Source organism: Narcine bancroftii, chromosome 6, assembly GCF_036971445.1.
Source record: "Narcine bancroftii isolate sNarBan1 chromosome 6, sNarBan1.hap1, whole genome shotgun sequence".
Classification (NCBI taxonomy): domain Eukaryota; kingdom Metazoa; phylum Chordata; class Chondrichthyes; order Torpediniformes; family Narcinidae; genus Narcine; species Narcine bancroftii.
Genome location: NC_091474.1, coordinates 253,116,749 through 253,139,939, shown reverse-complemented (window position 1 = coordinate 253,139,939; position 23,191 = coordinate 253,116,749). Strand labels below are relative to the sequence as shown.

Below are 23,191 nucleotides of genomic sequence, written 5' to 3'. Positions count from 1 at the left end.
CTGAAGTCCACAATCATCTCCTTGGTTTTGCTGACGTTGAGGGCGAGGTTGTGGTTGTTACTCCAGTCAAATGAACTGATCATCTTTCTAACTGCTGTCCTGATTCTGCCACCAACTGTGATTTGTGCCTGGGCCACACAGTCGTGGGTGTAGAACGAGTCGAGCAGTGGGATAAGCACGCATCCTTGGGGTCCCCCTGTATCAATAGATGTGTTGTTTCATTTTGAATGAAGTGATGTGTTGCATTCTGGGAGGTGAAATCACAGCAGTGAATGGTAGGATGATGGGGAGAGTTGTAGGACAGAGAGGCATAGGGTCCAGGTACATAGTACCCTGAAAGTGATGACCCAGGTAGACAGAGCAGTGAAGAAAGTGTTTAGAGCGCTTGCCCTCACTGATCAGGGAACTAAGTTCAAGGAGCAGGATGTTGGTGAGAACACACTTTGAGTGTTGCACTGAGTTTAAATCCAATCAGCTGCAAAGGGTTCCAAAAAGATAAGTGTGAATGATCTGGGGAACCTGAGTTATAAGGAGAGGCTGAATTGGCTTTACTCCCTGGAGAGTAGGAGGTTGAGGGGTTGGGGGTTATCAAATGAGGGGCTTGGTTAGCTCCATGCAGTTACAGTGCCAGTGAACTGGGTTCGAATCTCGTGTTGTCTGGAAGGAGTTTGGATGTTCTCCCCATGTCTGTGTGGGTTTTCCCCAAGGGTTGAAACATACCGGGGGTAGGTTAATTGGGCAGCAGGTCTCATGGGTTGGAAAGGCCTGTTACTGTGCTGTACATCTAAATGGAAATGAACACTCCAGGGGAGGGGAGTCCAAGGAGCACAGGGCACAGATTGAAGGACCACCTTCACACAAAGGGTGGTAATTGGAAGGGTTGGAGAGAGGTGAGGCAAGGGAAGGCTCACCGGATGAGCTCAGGGAGGCAGTGTGGTTGGCGTTGCCAGGTCAGGCCAAAGATGCCTTTAACCTAAATGGCAACCAGCACCCTTCCTAGGTGCCACCCAGATTCACCTGCAGCTCCTCCAACCACCCCCCCACCCCCCCCCCCCACCACATCCCAGTGCAGCTCCTCCAACCACCCCCCCCCACCCCCCCACCACATCCCAGTGCTCGGTGATCCTGGGTACTGTTGTTGAGGATTGTATGGGTCAACACCACATTGTGGGCCAAATGCCCTGTTCTGGGCAAAACATTTTGTGTTTGAAATATTTGCTGAGCCTTGCCATTCTAACCGGAACACTGCCTTTTGCTGACTCCATTTCCTCACCTGGAACCATCCGCCTCCTGCCTCAGTTCCGGCTGCCTTCACCCCAGAAGGTCCTTTATGTAGCAGAAGGGACAGAGACAGAACCGACATTTCGGGCCTGAGCCCTTCAGCAAGATGCGAGAACAAGTCCAGATGCGTCCGAGTGAAAGGGGAAGGGAGGGTGGTAGGAGCCTGGTCCCACAGGCGGGAGGGGACAGGTGGAGAAGGGAGGGAGGGACTGGTCCAACAGACAGGAGTGGACAGGGAGTGAGGGTGGTGGGGGCCAGGTCCTACAGGCAGGAGGGGAGGGGGGGTAGGGGCCCTGTCCCACAGGCAGGAGGGGTCAGGTGAAGAAGGGAGGAATGTGCCAGTCCCACAGACAAGAGGGGTCAGGTGGAGAAGGGAGGGAGAAAGGAAGGGAGGGTGGAAGGAAGGGAGGGAGGAAGGAAGGGAGGGGCCTGGTCTCACAGGCAGGAGGGGACATGTGGAGAAGGGAGGGGCCTAGTCCTGCAGGCAGGAGAGGACAGGTGGAGTAGGGAGGGAGGGAGGCAGGGAAGGGTCTGGTTCCACAGACAGGAGGGGACAGGTGGAGAAGGGAGGGAGGGGCCAGTCCCACAGGCAAGAGGGGTCAGGTGTAGAAGGGAGGGAGGGGCCAGTCCCACGGGCAGGAGGGGACAGGTGGAGAAGGGAAGGAGGTCCCGTCCGTCAGGTTAGAGGTGACAGGGAGGGGGGAGTAGGTGTCTGGCCCCACAGGCACAAGGGGACAGGTGGAGAAGGGAGGGAGGGAGGGGACGGTCCCACAGACACAAGGGGACAGCTGGAGAAGGGAGGGAGGGGCACATTCCCACGGGCAGGAGGGGTCAGGTGAGGGAGGGGCCGGTCCCACAGACAGGAGGGGTCAGGTGGAGAAGGGAGAAAGGGGCTGGTCCCACAGACAGGAGGGGACAGGTGGAGACGGGAGGGAGGGGACGGTCCCACAGGCAGGAGGGGTCAGGTGTAGAAGGGAGGGAGGTGCCAGTCCCACGGGCAGGAGGGGACAGGTGCAGAAGGGAGGGAGGAAGGGAGGAAGGGAGGAAGGGAGGGAGGGAGGAAGGAAGGAAAGAAGGGAGGGAGGTGGGGAGGTGCCCAGTCCCACAGGCAGGAGGGGACGCGCCCAGTCCCACAGGCAGGAGAGGACAGGTGGAGAAGGGAAGGAAGGGGCCTGGTCCCACAGACAGGAGGGGACAGGTGGAGAAGGGAAGGAAGGGGCCTGGTCCCACAGACAGGAGGGGACAAGTGGAGTAGGGAGGGAGGGAAGAGTCTGGTCCCACAGGCAGGAGGGGTCAGGTGGAGAAGGGGGGGAGTGGGGCTGGTCCCACAGACAGGAGGGGACAGGTGGAGAAGGGAGAGAGGTCCCACAGACACAAGGGGACAGCTGGAGAAAGGAGGGAGGCAGGGGCCCAATCCCACAGGCAGGAGGGGTCAGGTGAGGGAGGGAGGGAGAGGCCGGTCCCACAGACAGGAGGCGTCAGGTGGAGAAGGGAGGGAGGGTCCGGTCCCACAGGCAGGAGGGATCAGGTGAGGGAGGGAGGGAGGGTACAGCAGTGATCAGGGGGAGGAGGGATGGCTGGGTGAATGGAGAGGGAGGGGGTGGAAGTCTTTGGCAGGATTTGTCAGGAGCGGCGTCCCCACCCCCTTCCCTTGCGATTCACCCCAGGACCTGGATCAAGCCCAAAACGTCGGTTCTGTGAAGGCCACTATTTGACCTGCTGGAGAAGAAGGCCACTGTTTGACCTGTTGTTTCTCCGCCTTCGTGTCTTTGCTTCAATGGCGGTGTCTGCAGGACTGTCTGCTTTCACCGTTGGTGCCGGATACCTCCCTTTCCCCACCCCCCCCCAGCCCAGCGCCAGCCACCACTATGGTGGGGCACAATGCCCTGCACTAGCTCCGCTGAGTGGAAGTGGCCAAAGCGGGAACCTGAACAGCAACCTCGACCTCCCTTCCTGCGTATGGCGGGAGGGGGCAGGCGAGTGGCTGATGGGATGGGGAAGTTCTAGCCCCGGAACAATCCCTAACCCTGCTCTGGCCCAGGGCTGCCTCCCCGGTGTTGGGGAATGAGGCCACCGAACTTCAGCCTGATAACCATGCCAATGGTGGCAACAGGCCATTCTGCCCATCATGCCCCTGCTCATCCTTTAAAACAAGATTGGAAAGATTTTTACAGAATAGGGGATTTAAGGGAATATGGGGAAAAGGCAGGATGATGGAGCTCATCAGCTCAGCTATGATCTTCGTGAATGACAGAACAGGTGCGAAGGGCCATATGGCCTACTCCTACTCCATGTGTGTTAACCCCTACCAGCACCAGGTTCCCACCACGTTTCCCTCTGTCCCTACAGTTCAAGTTCAACTGCATCAGCTGGGGATGGGGCCGTGAGCCTGTCGTGGGATTGGTGGGGATGGGACCATGGATGCTGTCCTGGGGATGGTGGGGGTGACACATCTGGGGATGGGGCTGTAACCCTGTCCTGGGGTCAGTGGGGAAGACACAGCTGGGGATGGGGCCGTGACCCTGTCCTGGGGATGGTGGTGGGTGACACAGCTGTGGATGGGGCTGTGACCCTGTCCTGGGGACGGTGGGGGGTGACACAGCTGGGGATGGAGCTGTGACCCTGTCCTGGGGACGGTGGGGGTTGACACAGCTGGGGATGGTGCTGTGACCCTGTCCTGGAGTCAGTGGTGGAGGTGGGGCTGGGATGAGTGGTACTTCAAAGAAGAGGTTGCAGGAATACAAAAAGGACTGCCAGGTTGGAAATCAGCTTCTGCCCACTGCTGGTGACCCTGATCAATAATGCTCGAAATTTGGAGATTATTGCTTTATTTTTACAGGTGTTTATTTTGGACCTTCTGTTCCTTTGTCCTTTGTGTGGAGTCTGCCCTGTGGGTCAGTGCGTGTTCACTGTACTCCTGGGAGACACTGTTTCATTGGGATGTACCTCTGATTGTTGAACAGGGTCACGGCCCCATCCCCAGCTGTGTCACCCCCACCGTCCCTAGGACAGGGTCACGGCCCCATCCCCAGCTGTGTCACCCCCACCGTCCCCAGGACAGGGTCTCGGCCCAATCCCCAGCTGTGTCACCCCCACCGTCCCTAGGAGAGGGTCACGGCCCCATCCCCAGCTGTGTCACCCCCACCGTCCCCAGGACAGGGTCTCGCCCCATCCCTAGCTGTGTCACCCCCACCGTCCCTAGGACAGGGTCTCGGCCCAATCCCCAGCTGTGTCACCCCCACCGTCCCTAGGACAGGGTCACGGCCCAATCCCCAGCTGTGTCACCCCCACCGTCCCTAGGACAGGGTCACGGCCCCATCCCCAGCTGTGTCACCCCCACCGTCCCTAGGACAGGGTCTCGCCCCCATCCCTAGCTGTGTCACCCCCACCGTCCCTAGGACAGGGTCTCGCCCCCATCCCTAGCTGTGTCACCCCCACCGTCCCTAGGACAGGGTCTCGGCCCAATCCCCAGCTGTGTCACCCCCACCGTCCCTAGGACAGGGTCACGGCCCAATCCCCAGCTGTGTCACCCCCACCGTCCCTAGGACAGGGTCTCGAACCCATCCCCAGCTGTGTCACCCCCACCGTCCCTAGGACAGGGTCACGGCCCCATCCCCAGCTGTGTCACCCCCACCGTCCCTAGGACAGGGTCACGGCCCAATCCCCAGCTGTGTCACCCCCACCGTCCCTAGGACAGGGTCTCGCCCCCATCCCTAGCTGTGTCACCCCCACCGTCCCTAGGACAGGGTCACGGCCCCATCCCCAGCTGTGTCACCCCCACCGTCCCTAGGACAGGGTCACGGCCCCATCCCCAGCTGTGTCACCCCCACCGTCCCTAGGACAGGGTCACGGCCCCATCCCCAGCTGTGTCACCCCCACCGTCCCTAGGACAGGGTCACGGCCCCATCCCCAGCTGTGTCACCCCCACCGTCCCTAGGACATGGGTCACGACCCAAGCCCCGCCCCATTTAACCCTTGGAGCCACACCTCTGTTCCTATGGTGACCGGCGGCTGATCTTGCCGCACTGACTGCAGGCGCATGACGTCACCACCCGCCGTCGTTGACGTTTCCCCTACGCGTCACCATGGCAACACCTCCCCATGACATCACCCTCCTGTCGAAGGTGCTGGAATGAGCCGCTTCACCCACGAAGCGCCTGGCGTCTCGCTGCCCCACGGAAAGTAGTTCTCCGCTGAGGATGTGGGCTGCGGGTGGCCGGAGGAGGTGGAGAAGGGCCGGAATGTCCTGGGCGGATGAGCTGGAGGCCCCGCCGCGGTCTGGGAGCAGGGTGGAGGGTTGAGGGTGGAGGATGGCGGCGAACGGTCGCGGAGGGATACGGGCCGGCGGGCTGATGCGGCGCTGACATAGCGGCGGCGCCGGAAACGCAGCTCTTTTCGGCGGCGGCAGCGGAGCAGCGAGGACCAGGCAGCGGCGGCCCGTCCCCCTCACCCGGCACCACAGCACCACGGTCCAGCGCCTCCCGGCAAGGTAGGGCTCGCTGCACCGCTCGGCCCCGCGCTCCCATCCACGCCGCGGCATCACTCCAGGCCGCTGCTCAAGGTCCCCCCCGCCCGCTCCCTCACCGCCCCCCCCGCCCGCTCCCTCACCGCCCCCCCCGCCCGCTCCCTCACCGCCCCCCCCGCCCGCTCCCTCACCGCCCCCCCCGCCCGCTCCCTCACCGCCCCCCCCGCCCGCTCCCTCACCGCCCCCCCCGCCCGCTCCCTCACCGCCCCCCCCGCCCGCTCCCTCACCGCCCCCCCCGCCCGCTCCCGCCCGCCCCCCCCCGCCCGCTCCCTCACCGCCCCCCCCGCCCGCTCCCTCACCGCCCCCCCCGCCCGCTCCTCACCGCCCCCCCCCGCCCGCTCCCTCACCGCCCGCCCCCCCCCGCCCGCTCCCTCACCGCCCCCCCCCCGCCCGCTCCCTCACCGCCCCCCCCCCGCCCGCTCCCTCACCGCCCCCCCCCCGCCCGCTCCCTCCCGCCCCCCCCCCGCCCGCCCCCCCCCGCCCGCTCCCTCACCGCCCCCCCCCGCCCGCTCCCTCACCGCCCCCCCCCCGCCCGCTCCCTCACCGCCCCCCCCCCGCCCGCTCCCTCACCGCCCCCATCGACATCTCTGCCTACCCGCAACCGCGTGCTCCCCGGATCCACCATAAGACCATGGCGCGGGGTGGGAACACGTGACTTCCGGTGGCGCTGAGGTCATCCTGCGGCTCAACGTGCTGGATTTCGCTTTCTTTTCCGTCCTCTATTGACCACGTTGTTTCACGGGCCTCGCCTCGTGGTCCTGGCCCCAGCCCCCACTGGTACAAGCTGGGCCTCGCCTCGTGGTCCTGGCCCCAGCCCCCACTGGTACAAGCTGGGCCTCGCCTCGTGGTCCTGGCCCCAGCCCCCACTGGTACAAGGTGGGCCTCGCCTCGTGGTCCTGGCCCCAGCCACCACTGGTACAAGGTGGGCCTTGCCTCGTGGTCCTGGCCCCAGCCCCCACTGGTACAAGGTGGGCCTCGCCTCGTGGTCCTGGCCCCAGCCCCCACTGGTACAAGGTGGGCCTCGCCTCGTGGTCCTGGCCCCAGCCCCCACTGGTACAAGGTGGTCCTCGCCTCGTGGTCCTGGCCCCAGCCCCCACTGGTACAAGGTGGGCCTCGCCTCGTGGTCCTGGCCCCAGCCCCCACTGGTACAAGGTGGGCCTCGCCTCGTGGTCCTGGCCCCAGCCCCCACTGGTACAAGCTGGGCCTCGCCTCGTGGTCCTGGCCCCAGCCCCCACTGGTACAAGCTGGGCCTCGCCTCGTGGTCCTGGCCCCAGCCCCCACTGGTACAAGGTGGGCCTCGCATCGTGGTCCTGGCCCCAGCCACCACTGGTACAAGGTGGGCCTCGCCTCGTGGTCCTGGCCCCAGCCCCCACTGGTACAAGGTGGTCCTCGCCTCGTGGTCCTGGCCCCAGCCCCCACTGGTACAAGCTGGGCCTCGCCTCGTGGTCCTGGCCCCAGCCCCCACTGGTACAAGCTGGGCCTCGCCTCGTGGTCCTGGCCCCAGCCCCCACTGGTACAAGGTGGTCCTCGCCTCGTGGTCCTGGCCCCAGCCCCCACTGGTACAAGCTGGGCCTCGCCTCGTGGTCCTGGCCCCAGCCCCCACTGGTACAAGCTGGGCCTCGCCTCGTGGTCCTGGCCCCAGCCCCCACTGGTACAAGCTGGGCCTCGCCTCGTGGTCCTGGCCCCAGCCCCCACTGGTACAAGGTGGGCCTCGCCTCGTGGTCCTGGCCCCAGCCCCCACTGGTACAAGGTGGGCCTCGCCTCGTGGTCCTGGCCCCAGCCCCCACTGGTACAAGCTGGGCCTCGCCTCGTGGTCCTGGCCCCAGCCCCCACTGGTACAAGCTGGGCCTCGCCTCGTGGTCCTGGCCCCAGCCCCCACTGGTACAAGGTGGGCCTCGCCTCGTGGTCCTGGCCCCAGCCACCACTGGTACAAGGTGGGCCTCGCCTCGTGGTCCTGGCCCCAGCCCCCACTGGTACAAGGTGGTCCTCGCCTCGTGATCCTGGCCCCAGCCCCCACTGGTACAAGGTGGGCCTCGCCTCGTGGTCCTGGCCCCAGCCCCCACTGGTACAAGGTGGGCCTCGCCTCGTGGTCCTGGCCCCAGCCCCCACTGGTACAAGCTGGGCCTCGCCTCGTGGTCCTGGCCCCATCCCCCACTAGTACAAGGTGGTCCTCGCCTCGTGGTCCTGGCCCCAGCCCCCACTGGTACAAGGTGGGCCTCGCCTCGTGGTACTGGCCCCAGCCCCCACTGGTACAAGCTGGGCCTCGCCTCGTGTTCCTGGCCCCATCCCCCACTGGTACAAGGTGGGCCTCGCCTCGTGGTCCTGGCCCCAGCCCCCACTAGTACAAGGTGGTCCTCGCCTCGTGGTACTGGCCCCAGCCCCCACTGGTACAAGCTGGGCCTCGCCTCGTGGTCCTGGCCCCATCCCCCACTAGTACAAGGTGGTCCTCGCCTCGTGGTCCTGGCCCCAGCCCCCACTGGTACAAGGTGGGCCTCGCCTCGTGGTACTGGCCCCAGCCCCCACTGGTACAAGCTGGGCCTCGCCTCGTGTTCCTGGCCCCATCCCCCACTGGTACAAGGTGGGCCTCGCCTCGTGGTCCTGGCCCCAGCCCCCACTAGTGCAAGGTGGTCCTCGCCTCGTGGTACTGGCCCCAGCCCCCACTGGTACAAGGTGGGCCTCGCCTCGTGGTACTGGCCCCAGCCCCCACTGGTACAAGCTGGGCCTCGCCTCGTGGTCCTGGCCCCATCCCCCACTAGTACAAGGTGGTCCTCGCCTCGTGGTACTGGCCCCAGCCCCCACTGGTACAAGGTGGGCCTCGCCTCGTGGTCCTGGCCCCAGCCCCCACTGGTACAAGGTGGGCCTCGCCTCGTGGTCCTGGCCCCAGCCCCCACTGGTACAAGGTGGGCCTCGCCTCGTGGTCCTGGCCCCAGCCCCCACTGGTACAAGGTGGGCCTCGCCTCGTGGTCCTGGCCCCAGCCCCCACTGGTACAAGGTGGGCCTCGCCTCGTGTTCCTGGCCCCAGCCCCCACTGGTACAAGGTGGGCCTCGCCTCGTCGTCCTGGCCCCAGCCCCCACTGGTACAAGGTGGTCCTCGCCTCGTGGTCCTGGCCCCAGCCCCCACTGGTACAAGGTGGGCCTCGCCTCGTGGTCCTGGCCCCAGCCCCCACTGGTACAAGGTGGGCCTCGCCTCGTGGTACTGGCCCCAGCCCCCACTGGTACAAGGTGGGCCTCGCCTCGTGTTCCTGGCCCCATCCCCCACTGGTACAAGGTGGGCCTCGCCTCGTGGTCCTGGCCCCAGCCCCCACTAGTACAAGGTGGTCCTCGCCTCGTGGTACTGGCCCCAGCCCCCACTGGTACAAGGTGGGCCTCGCCTCGTGGTACTGGCCCCAGCCCCCACTGGTACAAGCTGGGCCTCGCCTCGTGGTCCTGGCCCCATCCCCCACTAGTACAAGGTGGTCCTCGCCTCGTGGTACTGGCCCCAGCCCCCACTGGTACAAGGTGGGCCTCGCCTCGTGGTCCTGGCCCCAGCCCCCACTGGTACAAGGTGGGCCTCGCCTCGTGGTCCTGGCCCCAGCCCCCACTGGTACAAGCTGTGCCTCGCCTCGTGTTCCTGGCCCCATCCCCCACTGGTACAAGGTGGGCCTCGCCTCGTGGTCCTGGCCCCAGCCCCCACTGGTACAAGGTGGGCCTCGCCTCGTGGTCCTGGCCCCATCCCCCACTGGTACAAGGTGGGCCTCGCCTCGTGGTCCTGGCCCCAGCCCCCACTGGTACAAGGTGGGCCTCGCCTCGTGGTCCTGGCCCCAGCCCCCACTGGTACAAGGTGGGCCTCACCTAGTGTTCCTGGCCCCATCCCCCACTGGTACAAGGTGGGCCTCGCCTCGTGGTCCTGGCCCCATCCCCCACTAGTACAAGCTGGGCCTCGCCTCGTGGTCCTGGCCCCATCCCCCACTAGTACAAGGTGGGCCTCGCCTCGTGGTCCTGGCCCCAGCCCCCACTGGTACAAGGTGGGCCTCGCCTCGTGGTCCTGGCCCCAGCCCCCACTGGTACAAGGTGGGCCTCACCTCGTGTTCCTGGCCCCATCCCCCACTGGTACAAGGTGGGCCTCGCCTCGTGGTCCTGGCCCCATCCCCCACTGGTACAAGGTGGGCCTCGCCTCGTGGTCCTGGCCCCATCCCCCACTAGTACAAGGTGGGCCTCGCCTCGTGGTCCTGGCCCCAGCCCCCACTGGTACAAGGTGGGCCTCGCCTCGTGGTCCTGGCCCCAGCCCCCACTGGTACAAGGTGGGCCTCACCTCGTGTTCCTGGCCCCATCCCCCACTGGTACAAGGTGGGCCTCGCCTCGTGGTCCTGGCCCCATCCCCCACTGGTACAAGGTGGGCCTCGCCTCGTGGTACTGGCCCCAGCCCCCACTGGTACAAGCTGGGCCTCGCCTCGTGGTCCTGGCCCCAGCCCCCACTGGTACAAGGTGGTCCTCGCCTCGTGGTCCTGGCCCCAGCCCCCACTGGTACAAGGTGGTCCTCACTCGTGGTCCTGGCCCCAGCCCCCACTGGTACAAGGTGGGCCTCACCTCGTGTTCCTGGCCCCATCCCCCACTGGTACAAGGTGGGCCTCGCCTCGTGATCCTGGCCCCAGCCCCCACTGGTACAAGGTGGGCCTCGCCTCGTGGTCCTGGCCCCAGTCCCCACTGGTACAAGGTGGGCCTGGCCTCGTGGTCCTTGCCCCAGCCCCCACTGGTACAAGGTGGGTCTCACCTCGTGGTCCTGGCCCCAGCCCCCACTGGTACAAGGTGGGTCTCACCTCGTGGTCCTGGCCCCAGCCCCCACTGGTACAAGGTGAGCCTCACCTCGTGTTCCTGGCCCCATCCCCCACTGGTACAAGGTGGGTCTCGCCTCGTGGTCCTGGCCCCAGCCCCCACTGGTACAAGGTGGACCTCTCCTCGTGGTCCTGGCCCCATCCCCCAGTGGTACAATCTGGGCCTCGCCTCGTGGTCCTTGCCCCAGCCCCCACTGGTACAAGCTGGGCATCGCCTCGTGGTCCTTGCCCCAGCCCCCACTGGTACAAGGTGGGCTTCGCCTCGTGGTCCTGGTTCCAGCCCCCACTGGTACAAGGTGGGCCTCGCCTCGTGGTCCTTGCCCCAGCCCCCACTGGTACAAGGTGGGCCTCGCCTCATGGTCCTTGCCCCAGCCCCCACTGGTACAAGCTGGGCCTCGCCTCGTGGTCCTTGCCCCAGCCCCCACTGGTACAAGCTGGGATCGCCTCGTGGTCCTGGTCCCAGCCCCCACTGGTACAAGCTGGGCATCGTCTCGTGGTCCTGGTCCCAGCCCCCGCTGGTACAAGGTGGGCCTCGCCTCGTGGTCCTGGCCCCAGCCTGCACTGTTGCACGGTGGGGTGCGCAGCCTCCTTGGGAACCTGAGGGCAGGGGTGCCTCGAGCCTGTGCTTTGGATCCATTGTGCATAACAGCACAGAAACAGGCCCCATGGTCTTTTTTTTGTGTGGTGAACTATTAATCTCTCTTCTAAAACACAAAATTCTGCAGATATCATGATTGATGTAAAAACAAAATGCTGGAGAGAAGGCGGGGACGGGGTACTGATCAGCCATGATCTCGTTGAATGGCGGAGCAGGCTCGAAGGGTCGAATGACCTACTCCTGCTCCTATCTTCTATGTTTCTGTGGTGAAATTCAGTGTCCAAATAGTGTTCTTTAGCAAAGATAAAGATGGCCAACATATTGGGCTTCATCGCTTGATTAATTTTTCATGAAGGAATGAGCAAAATGTAGGCATGTGCTGCTCATAACTTGATGAATGGCTCGAGTGGAAACATTGTCTCTGTATTTATGATTACAGTATACAGCCTCTCCCTGACTTCCATCCTCCATTCATAAGACCAATCAAAAACAGCTGCGTGCATATAATGACTGGCTCTCAGATGCCATTCAGTAAGCTCTCCAAAGAAGATGGCAGGCGACGGGAAAAACCCATCCACTGCTGATGGATCTGGAAAGAAGCCAAGGAAGACGCTTAATTTACATTTGAAATTACTTTATTTATGACTTCTACAAGCCATGATAGTGTACTTCTGACTTGTATCCATTTTGGGATACGACCGGACGCTCAGAACAGAACTCGTTGTGCGTTAGGGAATAGCTTTAGTACCCTCTTGTACTCTTTTAATATGTTTTGGACAAGAATAGAGTTGTGCCCTTCTCCCATATTTCCCTCTGAGCTGTAACGCTTCCAATCTGGATTCAAAAGTGGGCAAATGTGACTGGAGTTCTGGTGGGTCCCACATTTGTCACCATTGTTTTTGAAAATGCAGCTGGGCTGATTAAGTTTGTCCTCCACACCATTGAAAAAAAATCTTGTCAAATAATACAGCAGCATATAAATCAGTTGAATTATATATATTCTTTATTGTCACAATGTTTTGCATTCTATTGAGGCAGTGCGGCAGGTAGTGTAATAATAAAATTAAAGTACAGGGTGTCGTGTTGAGGTGAATCAGTATAAGGTTATTGTGTTACAAAGACAAAGTGCAGGTTAGAGAGAAAAGTAGTTAAGCGGTGGAACATTGAGATGTGTGTCAGTCTGGCCACAACAGGAAAGGGATCTCTGGTGATTTGGGTTTTTCCAGCTCTTTTTTTGCCCAATGGAGGGAGAGGGAAGAGAATGTGACCGGGTGGGCTTGGTCATTTAATGTGTTAGTAACTTCCCAGATGCAGTGAGTGGCTCCTTTTGTTTGGGTGATCTCATGAGCCTGCTATTTCTGGCGGACTGCAAAGAAGTTGCTGTAACCATGTCGTGTAAATCAGGAAAAGTGTGGGGACGATTACATTGTCTCTATTGGAAATATGGGTGGAGAAATAGCAGACAAAGTTTAACGTGGACAGTTGTTTTAGGAGGTCAAATGTAAGGGGAAAGTGCACAGTAAGGTCTTTTTAAGGGCTCTTACTAGGGACAAGGCCTAGCAGTCGAGAGAGGAGAAGGACAGAAGAAAAGAGTCGGGGGCAGGTAAGAAAGCTTTTTTAAAAGACTCTTACCGGGGCCTGCGGAGAGGAGTCGGCGTCGGAGGCGGCCATACAGGAGAGCGTGTAGGGGTTAATTGGTAAAAGGCCAATAAATAAGAGGGACAGCGAGCGAGTGGCCCAGCGAAGGAATGGGACTTCCAGGCTTTGGCTCATCAGGCTTCGGCGAAAGCAGGCGGAGAGAAAGGTTGGCGCTTTTATTAGCCCTTCCTAGGTGAGTGCACTGTACATTCCATTACATTAAGAGGCTGAGCCATGCCTATGGGGTTAGTGCTCTGCTCAAATTGCCAGATGTGGGAGCCATGGGTGACCTCCACCCTCCCAAATGACCATATCTGTGCCAGGAGTGAAGAGGTGGGGTTCCTTAGGGGCCGAGTTGATGAACTGGAGCTCCAGCTTGATGACCTTAGGCTCACAAGAGGGAGTGAGGAGGTAAGTGACAGTACCTTAACGAGACACAAGTATTAAAGAATAAAATTAAAGAAATGGAGTTGCAGCTTGATGATCTGAGGCTTATCAGGGAGAGTGAAGAATTTATAGATACAACGCTCAGGGAAGTGCTTACCCCTGGATTGGGGGGATCAGGTAAGTGGACTACTGTCAGGGGAGGGGGGAAAGTTGCTAGCTCTGTGGTGAGCACCCCGGTGGCTACTGCTCTTAGCAACAAATATAGTGTATTGGATGTAGTTGGGGAAGATAACCTGCCAGAGGTTGCACCAAGGGAACTGGTGGTGCGGAAAGGAAGGAAGGGGAACAAGGTGGTCATTGGGGACTCCATCGTCAGGGGAACAGACAAAAGATTCTGCGAACCTGACAAGTGTTCCCGTATGGTGTGTTGCCTCCCAGGAGCCAGGGTGCGAGACGTCTCGGATAGGGTTCAGAGTATCGTTGGGGGGGAAGGTGAACGGCCAGAAGTCCTGATACACATGGGTACAAATGACGTGGATAAGAAGAAGGAGGAGATCCTGAAGAGGGACTACCGTGAGCTCGGAAGGGGGTTAAGAAGCAGGACCTCCAGGATTGTAATCTCGGGGCTGCTACCTGTGCTGTGCGTGGGTGGGGGCAAAAATAATAAAATCAGGAGGTTAAATGTGGCTGGAGGAATGGTGCAGAGTGCAGGGATTCAGGTTCATTGACCATTGGGATCTCTTCTGGGGAAGACAAGACCTCTACAGGAGGGATGGTTTACACCTGAATGCAACGGGGGCCAATATACTGGCAGTTAGGTTTTATAATGCTGTCGGATTTGATTTAAACTAATTTGGCAGGGGGAAGGGAACAGGACTGATAGGGAAGCAGATAGCAGAGTGAATATAGGGGTGGTTCCGTTAGACAGTGAAACAATAAGGAAAAAGGGAACTAAAAGTGATAGGAGAGTAGGGGCAAGTGCATTGAGAACAAAGGTGGAGGGAGAAAGGAGATATGGTATCAAGGTATTGTGTATGAATGCACGGAGTGTAAGGAATAAAATAGATGAGCTTGAGGCGCAAATGGCAATGGGAGGTTATGATATTGTCGGAGTAACGGAGACATGGCTGCGGGAAGGGCAGGATTGGGAAATAAATGTTCCCGGGTACACGTCCTATAGAAAAGACAGAAAGTTAGGAAGAGGAGGTGGGGGAGCTCTGTTGGTAAGAAATGAAATTCAGGCGTTTGAAAGGAAAGACAGTCTGTTTGGATAGAATTAAGAAATTGTAAAGGCATGAGGACCATAATGGGGGTCATTTACAGGCCTCCGAAAAGTAGCTTAGATATCAGTAGAAGTATGAATCAGGAATTAAGAGTGGCATGTCAAAGTGGTAGCAATACAGTAGTTATGGGGGACTTCAACATGAAGGTGGACTGGGATAATCAGACGGGGGCAGGAACACAAGAGAGTGAGTTTATTGAATGTCTACGAGATACTTTCTTGGAGCAGCTAGTGGAGGAACCTACCAGGGGGGAGTCGATTCTGGACTTGGTGCTGTGCAGCGACGCAGAGTTAATAAGTGACCTCGATGTAGGGGAGCCATTAGGGAATAGTGACCATGATATGGTTACTTTTGAGCTGCAGTTAGAAAGGGAAAAAGAAAGGAAGTCGGAAGCATCTGTACTGCAGTTAAATAAAGGGGATTATGCAGCTATGAGGGAGGAGCTAGCCAAAATAAAATGGAAAGGTACACTAGCTGGGAGGACAACTAGGGAAAAATGGCAGGTATTTTTGGACATTTTTCACAGGATTCAGGACAAATTTATTCCAAAGTGGAGGAAAGGCTCTAGGAGATGCAAATGGCAGCCGTGGCTAACTAATGAAATCAAGTGCAATATCAAATCCAAAGGGAGTAAGTATAAGAGAGCGAAGCGGAGTGGGAAGTCAGAGGATTGGGAAACCTTCAAAGAGCATCAGAGGGTAATTAAGAAAGTCATAAGAGAGGGGAAAATGAAGTACGAGAGGAAATTAGCAAATAATATAATGGAGGATAGCAAAAGCTTTTTTAAATAGTGAAGAGGAAGAAATTGGTTAGGTCCAAAATTGGTCCATTAAGAATGGAAAAGGGTGGAATTATTACCGGAAGCAAGGAGATGGCTGAGGAATTTAACAAATATTTTGCAAATGTCTTCACCAAGGAGGATATAGGTTATGGTCAGTTAGGGGATAATGGTCATGCGGTATCAAGAGACTTGGGGAACTTTCCTGGGGAAGTAGGGGATCTAATGGATATCCGGATCCAGAAGCAAGAGGTTGTGAGTAAATTGTTGGGACTGAGGGCTGATAAATCCCTAGGGCCTGATGGGCTGCATCCCAGGGTGCTTTAAGAAGTTGCTATGGAAATTGTGGAGGCACTGGTCGACATTTTCCAAAGTTCCATAGATTCGGGGGAGGTCCCTGAGGATTGGAGAGTGGCTGATGTGGTGCCGATTTTTAAGAAGGGAGGGAGGGAGAAAACGGGAAATTATAGACCGGTCAGCCTGACGTCAGTGGTGGGGAAGATATTGGAATCTATCATAAAAGGAGTAATAGCAGAACACTTAGGCAGAAATAATAGTATAAGGGCTAGTCAGCATGGATTCCTTAAGGGTAAGTCATGCTTGACTAACCTTCTGGAATTTTTCGAGGATGTGACAAAGAGGGTGGACTTGGGAGAGCCTGTGGATGTGGTGTATTTGGACTTCCAGAAGGCCTTTGATAAGGTACCGCACGGGAGACTAGTGGGCAAGATCAGGGAGCATGGTATTGGAGGTAAGGTGCTGACATGGATAGGAAATTGGTTAAGAAATAGGAAACAAAGGGTTGGAGTAAGCGGGTCTTTTTCAGGATGTGACGAGTGGAGTGCCGCAGGGATCGGTATTGGGTCCTCAGTTGTTTGTAATTTATGTAAATGATTTGGATGAGATTATTAATAACATGAGCAAATTTGCAGATGACACTAAACTGGGTGGCGGTGTGCGGTGTGAGGAGGATGTCAGGAAAATGCAGAGGGACTTGGACAGGTTGGGGGAGTGGGCTGCTGAATGGAAGATGACGTTCAATGTGAGCAAATGTGAGGTTATCCATTTTGGGGGCAATAATAGGAAAGCTGAGTATTATTTAAATGGAGACAAGCTGGGGAGTGGGGAGGAGCAAATGGATCTGGGTGTACTTGTTCACCGGTCACTGAAGGCTAACATGCAGGTTCAGAAAGCTGTGAAAAAGGCAAATGGCATGTTGGCTTTCATAAAGAGGGGATTGGAGTATAGGAACAGAGATGCCCTTCTGCAGTTGTACAGGGCCCTGGTGAGACCCCACCTGGAGTATTGCGTCCAGTTCTGGTCTCCAATTTTGAGGAAGGACATACTAGCTATAGAGGGTGTGCAGCGCAGATTTACAAGGTTAGTTCCAGGGATGGCGGGGTCGACATATGCTGAAAGGCTAGAAAAACTGGACTTGTATCCGATGGAGTTTAGAAGGATGAGGGGGGACATGATTGAGGTATACAAAATCATCAGGGGGATAGACAGGGTGAAGTCGGATTACTTGTTCCCAATGATGGGGGAGACGAGGACTAGAGGGCATAGTTTAAGAATACAGGGTAGGCCCTTTAGGACGGAGATGAGAAAACATTTTTTTTACCCAGAGAAGTGTGAATCTGTGGAATGCTCTGCCACAGAGGGTGGTAGAGGCAGATTCGCTGATTATGTTCAAAAGAGAGTTAGATAAGACTCTAGTGGACAAAGGAGTTCAGGGTTATGGGGATAAGGCTGGAAAGGGGTACTGATGGTAGTGATCAGCCATGCTTTGTAAAATGGCGGTGCTGGTTCGACGGGCCGAAGGGCCTACTCCAGCTCCTATTGTCTATTGTAAATGGTAGGATCCATTGAGGTACAAAAGGATCTTGTGTAGCACACTCTCAAAGTAGCAAATGGGTAGATAGGGTGGTTCAGAAGGTGAATGGCTGACTTGCATTCATTGGTTGGAATCTTGTCCAGCTATCTTTCAAATCCTTGGGATTTCCTGCACATTTTAGCCCTGTCAATTCCCAGTAAGAGATTTTGCTTATCTGCTGTTCTTTATTCTCAGATCTGTTAAGACCAATTTGAATTTCACACCTTTGTAGTTTCCTTTGTTTGCATTTAGGATTCTGGCCTCTGCATATTCCTGAAGAAAGCCTATCATGTTCCCCATGGAACCTTGCATCACAAGTGTTCATTAATCCTTTCATGTAGATTGACATTTCTAATTTACTGGTTGATGCTATTCTCTGCAGCACCTGCACTGGGCCTGTGTTACAGCCCCATTATTTTCTGCCCTTGGCTCCACTCCTATACAGTGCACACCCGATTCTCCAAGCTCGCTGCTGAATTGATTTCCTCTTTCATTGCCAATGCCTTTCGGCTCCCTTTCCTCTTGTTCCATCCTGAATGTTTACTTCCTCTCCTCAGTCACCTTGCAGCCATATCTAAATGCTCCAGCTGCCTTGTGCTTTCCTCTGTGCTGCCAGCCACAGGCTCAGCATTTCACCCTTTGTGTTCAGATTGAAGTGGTCTTTTGTAACACTGGACAGTAAATTTTTCCCAAAGCTTTGCTTCTGGAATAAAACTCGGGGATTATGATAGACAACTTCAAGGTGAACACAAAAGATAAATTCAGATTTGCTTTAACACGTGGGAAGTTGGAGAAACATGAAATTAATTTGTATTGAATTTAACCTGTTTGATCGCATCGTGATGCTGACCCTTTGCATTAGTTCAACTGACCTAAAAATGTTTTGCCACTGATTTTTGTTTGAACTCAGCATCCGATGCCTCTCATCTCAATGTCCAACAATATAGTTGGGCAGCATTGATGGATTCCATTTGCACTGATACCACTTTTCCACGGTCACAATGTCTTGGTGAAACCTTTCACCATGTTCATCACTCATGGTCCCAAGGTCAGCGGGGGTGACGTCCAAAAGCAAATCCAGAAAATGAATTTTGAATGATGTGGCACCTCATGGTTTTTCAAGCTTATGACAGGAAATCTCTATAAAAATGGTACGTGATTGGAAAATCGAAAGGTGATTGTTGGGATCAGCAGCCCAAAATCCATAAAATAGACCCAAAAATGTTCAGGAAGCAAAGTCCAATGTAATCCTGGAATGGGATTAACTGGAGGTCTGGTCCGTTAACTGGGGAACCAGATGGTGTTGGTTGGGCTGTTCTGCGCTTTTAAAGAAGCTGTTTCTGTTTTGCAGATGCCTGAAGAAATTCGTACTGATGATGAGGTGGAGACTTTTGCTTTCCAGGCTGAGATTGCTCAGCTTATGTCCTTGATAATCAACACCTTCTATTCCAACAAAGAAATTTTCCTCCGAGAACTCATCTCCAATGCCTCCGATGTAAGTGTGTTACATAAGGTGCATCTCTGATTCTCTCCTGGATCATCTCAGTCACACTGATACCTTTTGGGCTGGAAATTGATATTGAGACCTTTGGTTGTGAGTTCTATTGATTAATTGAGAGTTGAGATGGAAATGAAATCATGTACAACCTCTGAGGTCAGAAAGCTCTGGAGGTCAGGATTGAATGGGTTGCAGAGCAGTGAGGAAGCAGTTCAAACTCCTGCAGACAGGATGCGTTCAAATTCAATCACTCCCAATCTACTCGCTTTGGGTTGTGAGTCCTGTGTCGAGGTTGCCCCTGTCCTTCACTGCTGAACAAGGAGTAAGTAATTGCTGTACATCAGGAAAACAACCACTTGCTCCACCCAACATCAGCAGGGACTAGAGGAAAAAATGTGTATCTTTGGATGTTTGGGGAAGCTGGGAAACATGGCAGGAGTGCAGCCAGGGAGTTTGTATCATCGTTAAGCATGGATGAGGTCCTTGAAGATTGGGGGAGGGAGGGTCAGGCAATGTTGTGACTTTTAATTTAAGAGGACATCTGTACAGTGAAGAGAGAGAAGTTTCGGGGAGACATCAGGGATTTTTTCCCCCAGAGCTGTGGGTGCGTGGAATGCCTTTCCAGGTGTGGTGGAGGAGGCTGAAACAATGAGGCCAACAAGAAAGACAGGCACATGGATGCAAGAAAAATAGGTTATGAGGTAGAGAGGGGTTTTTTGTAGGTACATAGGGGTTGGCACAACCTCATGGGCCAAAGGGCCTGTACTGTGCTGTAATGTTCTAGAAAGGCTGTAGGTGAACTCAAGATGTCAGCTGAGAGCACTTCAGGATTGAAGGGCGTTCGCAGAGAAATCTCTTTACCCAGAGGGTGGTAAATCTGGAATTTGTTGCCACAGGTGGTTGTGGAGCTGGGTCATTGGATGTATTTAATGCAGAGAAAGATAGGTTCTTGATTGGTCAGGTTATGGGGAGAAGGCCAGGGTGTGGGGCTGAGTGGGAAAATGGATCAGCTCAAGATTAAATATCAAGGCAGACTTGATGGGCTGAATAACCTCTTTCTGCCCTTATGTCTTTTGGTTATTGGAGGGGATTCTGAGAGACCCGATTTGGAAAGGCACGGACTGATTTGGGACAGTCTGCATGGCTTTCTGCACAGGGGAATTGTCTCATGAACTTACAAAGGGGTGACCAAGAAGATTGAGGGTAGGATGATATTGTCTTGGACGTTAGCAAGGCCTTTGACAAGCTCCTGCATAGTGGGCTGCTTCTGAAGGCCGCGTCTCATGGGAACCAGGGTGATCGAGCCAAGTGGATGTAGAAATGGTGTGATGGTAGGAGAACATCTTGTCACCTCATTGTATTTGTGTTTTGATGTCTAGGCCTTGGACAAGATCCGATATGAAAGTCTGACCGATCCTTCAAAGTTGGAGAGTGGCAAAGACCTGAAGATTGAGATCATCCCCAATGTCCGTGAGCGAACCCTGACCGTCATAGACACGGGGATTGGCATGACCAAGGCTGACCTGATCAATAACCTGGGCACAATTGCCAAGTCTGGCACAAAGGCCTTCATGGAAGCCCTGCAGGCTGGTGCTGATATTTCCATGATCGGGCAGTTTGGTGTTGGCTTCTACTCTGCCTACCTGGTGGCCGAGAAGGTTACGGTGCTCACCAAGAACAACGATGATGAGGTGTACGCCTGGGAGTCATCAGCTGGAGGCTCCTTCACTGTCAAAACCTACACCGGTAAGCAGCCATTGTAGGAGCTAACAACTGGAGGGACTTAGTGCGAGGCAAAGAATGGCCAACCAATGGGGCAAGAGGAGACTGGAGGAGTAGAGTGGAGAGGGGGAGGAGCAGAAGGCTCCCGTTGAGAATGGCTGCTCTAACAGATGAGATAATTCCTCGGGGTTCGTACATGGAAAGCCACACCACCATGGGTAGCTTCAGTCAGCGATGGGGGATTCAGACTCCTGCAGTCACCTCTGGGTTGTAAGTGGAGCACAAAACAATTAGAGCTCCAGTCCACATCAGATGCTGCTACCCAGCCACAGCCCTCCTGTGGGGTTTCTGGTGGGAGAACACATTTGTAGGTTCAATCCTGGACACGTTAGTACCAAACCATGAACTTTATTTACATATAAAACATGCATAATATGAGACACACACACCCACATGCAAACCAGTAATGCTCCTATACAAGTCAGCTAACCTATTGAGGGTTCAAAAACAAACAATACCTGCACCAATTGGCAAGGTCGTATAATTTACAAGTTGCAACAGGCGAGACAATAGTGTCTCCTGGGTGCATGCCACAAATAGCCCCCACCCTTCATTGGCACACACCTTGCATTTAGTTCACCCACAGTTCACAACCTGGAGTGGAGCTCAACCCTACAATGCTACAGCACAGAAACTGGCCCTTTGGCCCTCTAGTTTTTGTCTACCCCATCTGACCGGCCCTCGTTCCATAGTTCCATAGTCCTCCCATCCATGTACTAGTTCTAATGTTTCTTAAATGTTAAAATTGAGCCTGCATTCATCACTTCAGCTGGCAGCTCGTTCCACACTCCCATCATTGATGTTCCCCCTTTCACCTTTGACCCTTGTCCTCTGGTTTGCATCTTGCCCGACCTCAGCAGAAGAGGCCTGCTTGAATATACTTTTGCATACTAAGGGATGGTTACAAAAAGTTGCCCATATGCTGGGTTTTTAATCCCCCAGCCAGCTAGTGGGCCGGCCCATATGACTTCTGAAGAGGAAGACTACCAATTGGAACGTGTTCTTACCTGTGAATGGGTCTGACATTGACAGGGGATGATAACTTCTGACTTGTTTACTGAGCGGGTGTTCAGTTGGCCCTCCAGGTTACATGGAAACTGACCTGTACCCGACCACCTTCCCGTCTGATCTGATGGATACAGGGCCCTTGGCAAATATACTTTGCTTGATAATATTGAATTGTCACCAGTTCAGCGGGCGACTTGTTTTATTCTGCAGGAGACTAAGCTGATTTTTTTTTCGTTGGGGTAAGGTTCCACTGGCAGCACTGGTCTCTTGGCCCATCCAATGCGGCGGTGGTTGGTGAGAGTCAGAAATGGGTGGGGGAAAGAGCTCGGTCGGCCAACAGAAGTTAGCTGGTTTCCTTTGGTAAAATCATCCTGATATCTGCTGCTTGCCCACATCCAGTTGCTCCATTATAAATTATTGGCAGGGCAATATGTTGAGCAGCATTAGTGGGAAAGGTTTGTCAATGTTTTGGGTAGGAGCCCTTTTTCAAAACTGGTTGAGATGCCATCTGGCAAGGGTTGGTTTCTGCCTTCAGCTGTTTTACTTGTTATCAGGAGATTAGGCTCCAGTTCCGAGACAACCAGGTGCTGAGGAAAAAAAACTTGGAGGGGAAGATCTTTCTATTTACATTTTTAATTAGTGAGCTACAGAAGAGTGCAAACATCTAGCACTTCAGTACACACTGCTTGTAACACGAAGTAAATGCTTCTGGTCACTGCTTAATATAGATTCTCACTCTTGTGATCATGTTCAACAGGATTCAACAGCTTAATTGACCCACTTCATGTGGGCTGACAATTGCCCTTTCGGTCTAGTTGCTTCAGAAAACATACACAGAAAAGCAAGGTGTGTGAGCAGAGCTGATAGGTTCATAGAATATTATAGCAACATACAGGCCCTTTGTTCCATCATATCGTGCCGATCTAGATACACCTACTCCACCATCATTTTTCCCGTTCTCACACCCATAATCCTCTTTCTTTCATCCAGTCTTGAATTTCTTAAATGTCCCTGTTGGCACCAGTCTCCCACCACCCTTGGCAATGTATTCCAGGCATCCACCACAATGTGGAAAAAAATCTTGTATCTGACCTCTCCCTTAAATAGTCCTCCCTTCACTTTAAACAGGTGCTCTCTGATATTTGCTACTGTCGACCCAAGAAAAAGGCACCGGCTGTCCACCCCATAATCTTGAGCCTCTAGCTCACCTCATCCATTGTTGCTCCAAAGAGAAGCCCTTGCTCTGTCAACCTTCACGCTTGCTGCCAGTTGAACTGGAAGTTGGATGGATGCCTATGACTTGACCCTAGCTACAACAAGCCTACGGTGTGTTCCGCTGCCAGTCTAAAACCTGAATGTCGCATGCAAACCCATTTCTGTGCCATATCGTTGAACCTGGCTGATGGGGAGAATGATGTGTGTGGAAGTGGATGTTCTCACATTTCTTCCCACCATTCTTGGTGGATTGCAGTCTGTCTACCCCCCCTTAGTGGGTGGTCCTGGCGTAAGGCTGCTGTCCTGTGTGGTGGGGTCAGCAGTTGGGTCTGGTGGTCCGGACTGACCTGTGCTTCAGCTCCAGCAGACGCTCTCGAAAATAGTCTTCCAGGCTCTTGTCGTGGAACTGCTGACCAGCATCCGGGTGGGAGAGATCTCCAGACAATCCTATGCTTTGGAACTGGAGGCTCCACTGGGCGAGAGCATGAATGGCGACTGTGCTGTCTGCTTTCTG

The 23,191-nt window shown here is 55.6% G+C and overlaps 1 protein-coding gene across 1 annotated transcript in view; it reads left to right on the top strand.

Moving 5' to 3' along the window:
• The first annotated feature begins 5,661 nt into the window (after positions 1-5,661).
• The window catches only part of hsp90ab1 (heat shock protein 90, alpha (cytosolic), class B member 1), a 44,809-nt gene continuing 27,279 nt past the window's right edge, over positions 5,662-23,191 (top strand). The window contains exons 1-3 of the mRNA XM_069887995.1: positions 5,662-5,770; positions 18,526-18,669; positions 20,052-20,418. Of these exons, the coding sequence (XP_069744096.1) occupies positions 18,526-18,669; positions 20,052-20,418 (511 nt within the window). The 5' untranslated portion in view covers positions 5,662-5,770. The remainder of the gene's footprint in view (positions 5,771-18,525; positions 18,670-20,051; positions 20,419-23,191) is intronic.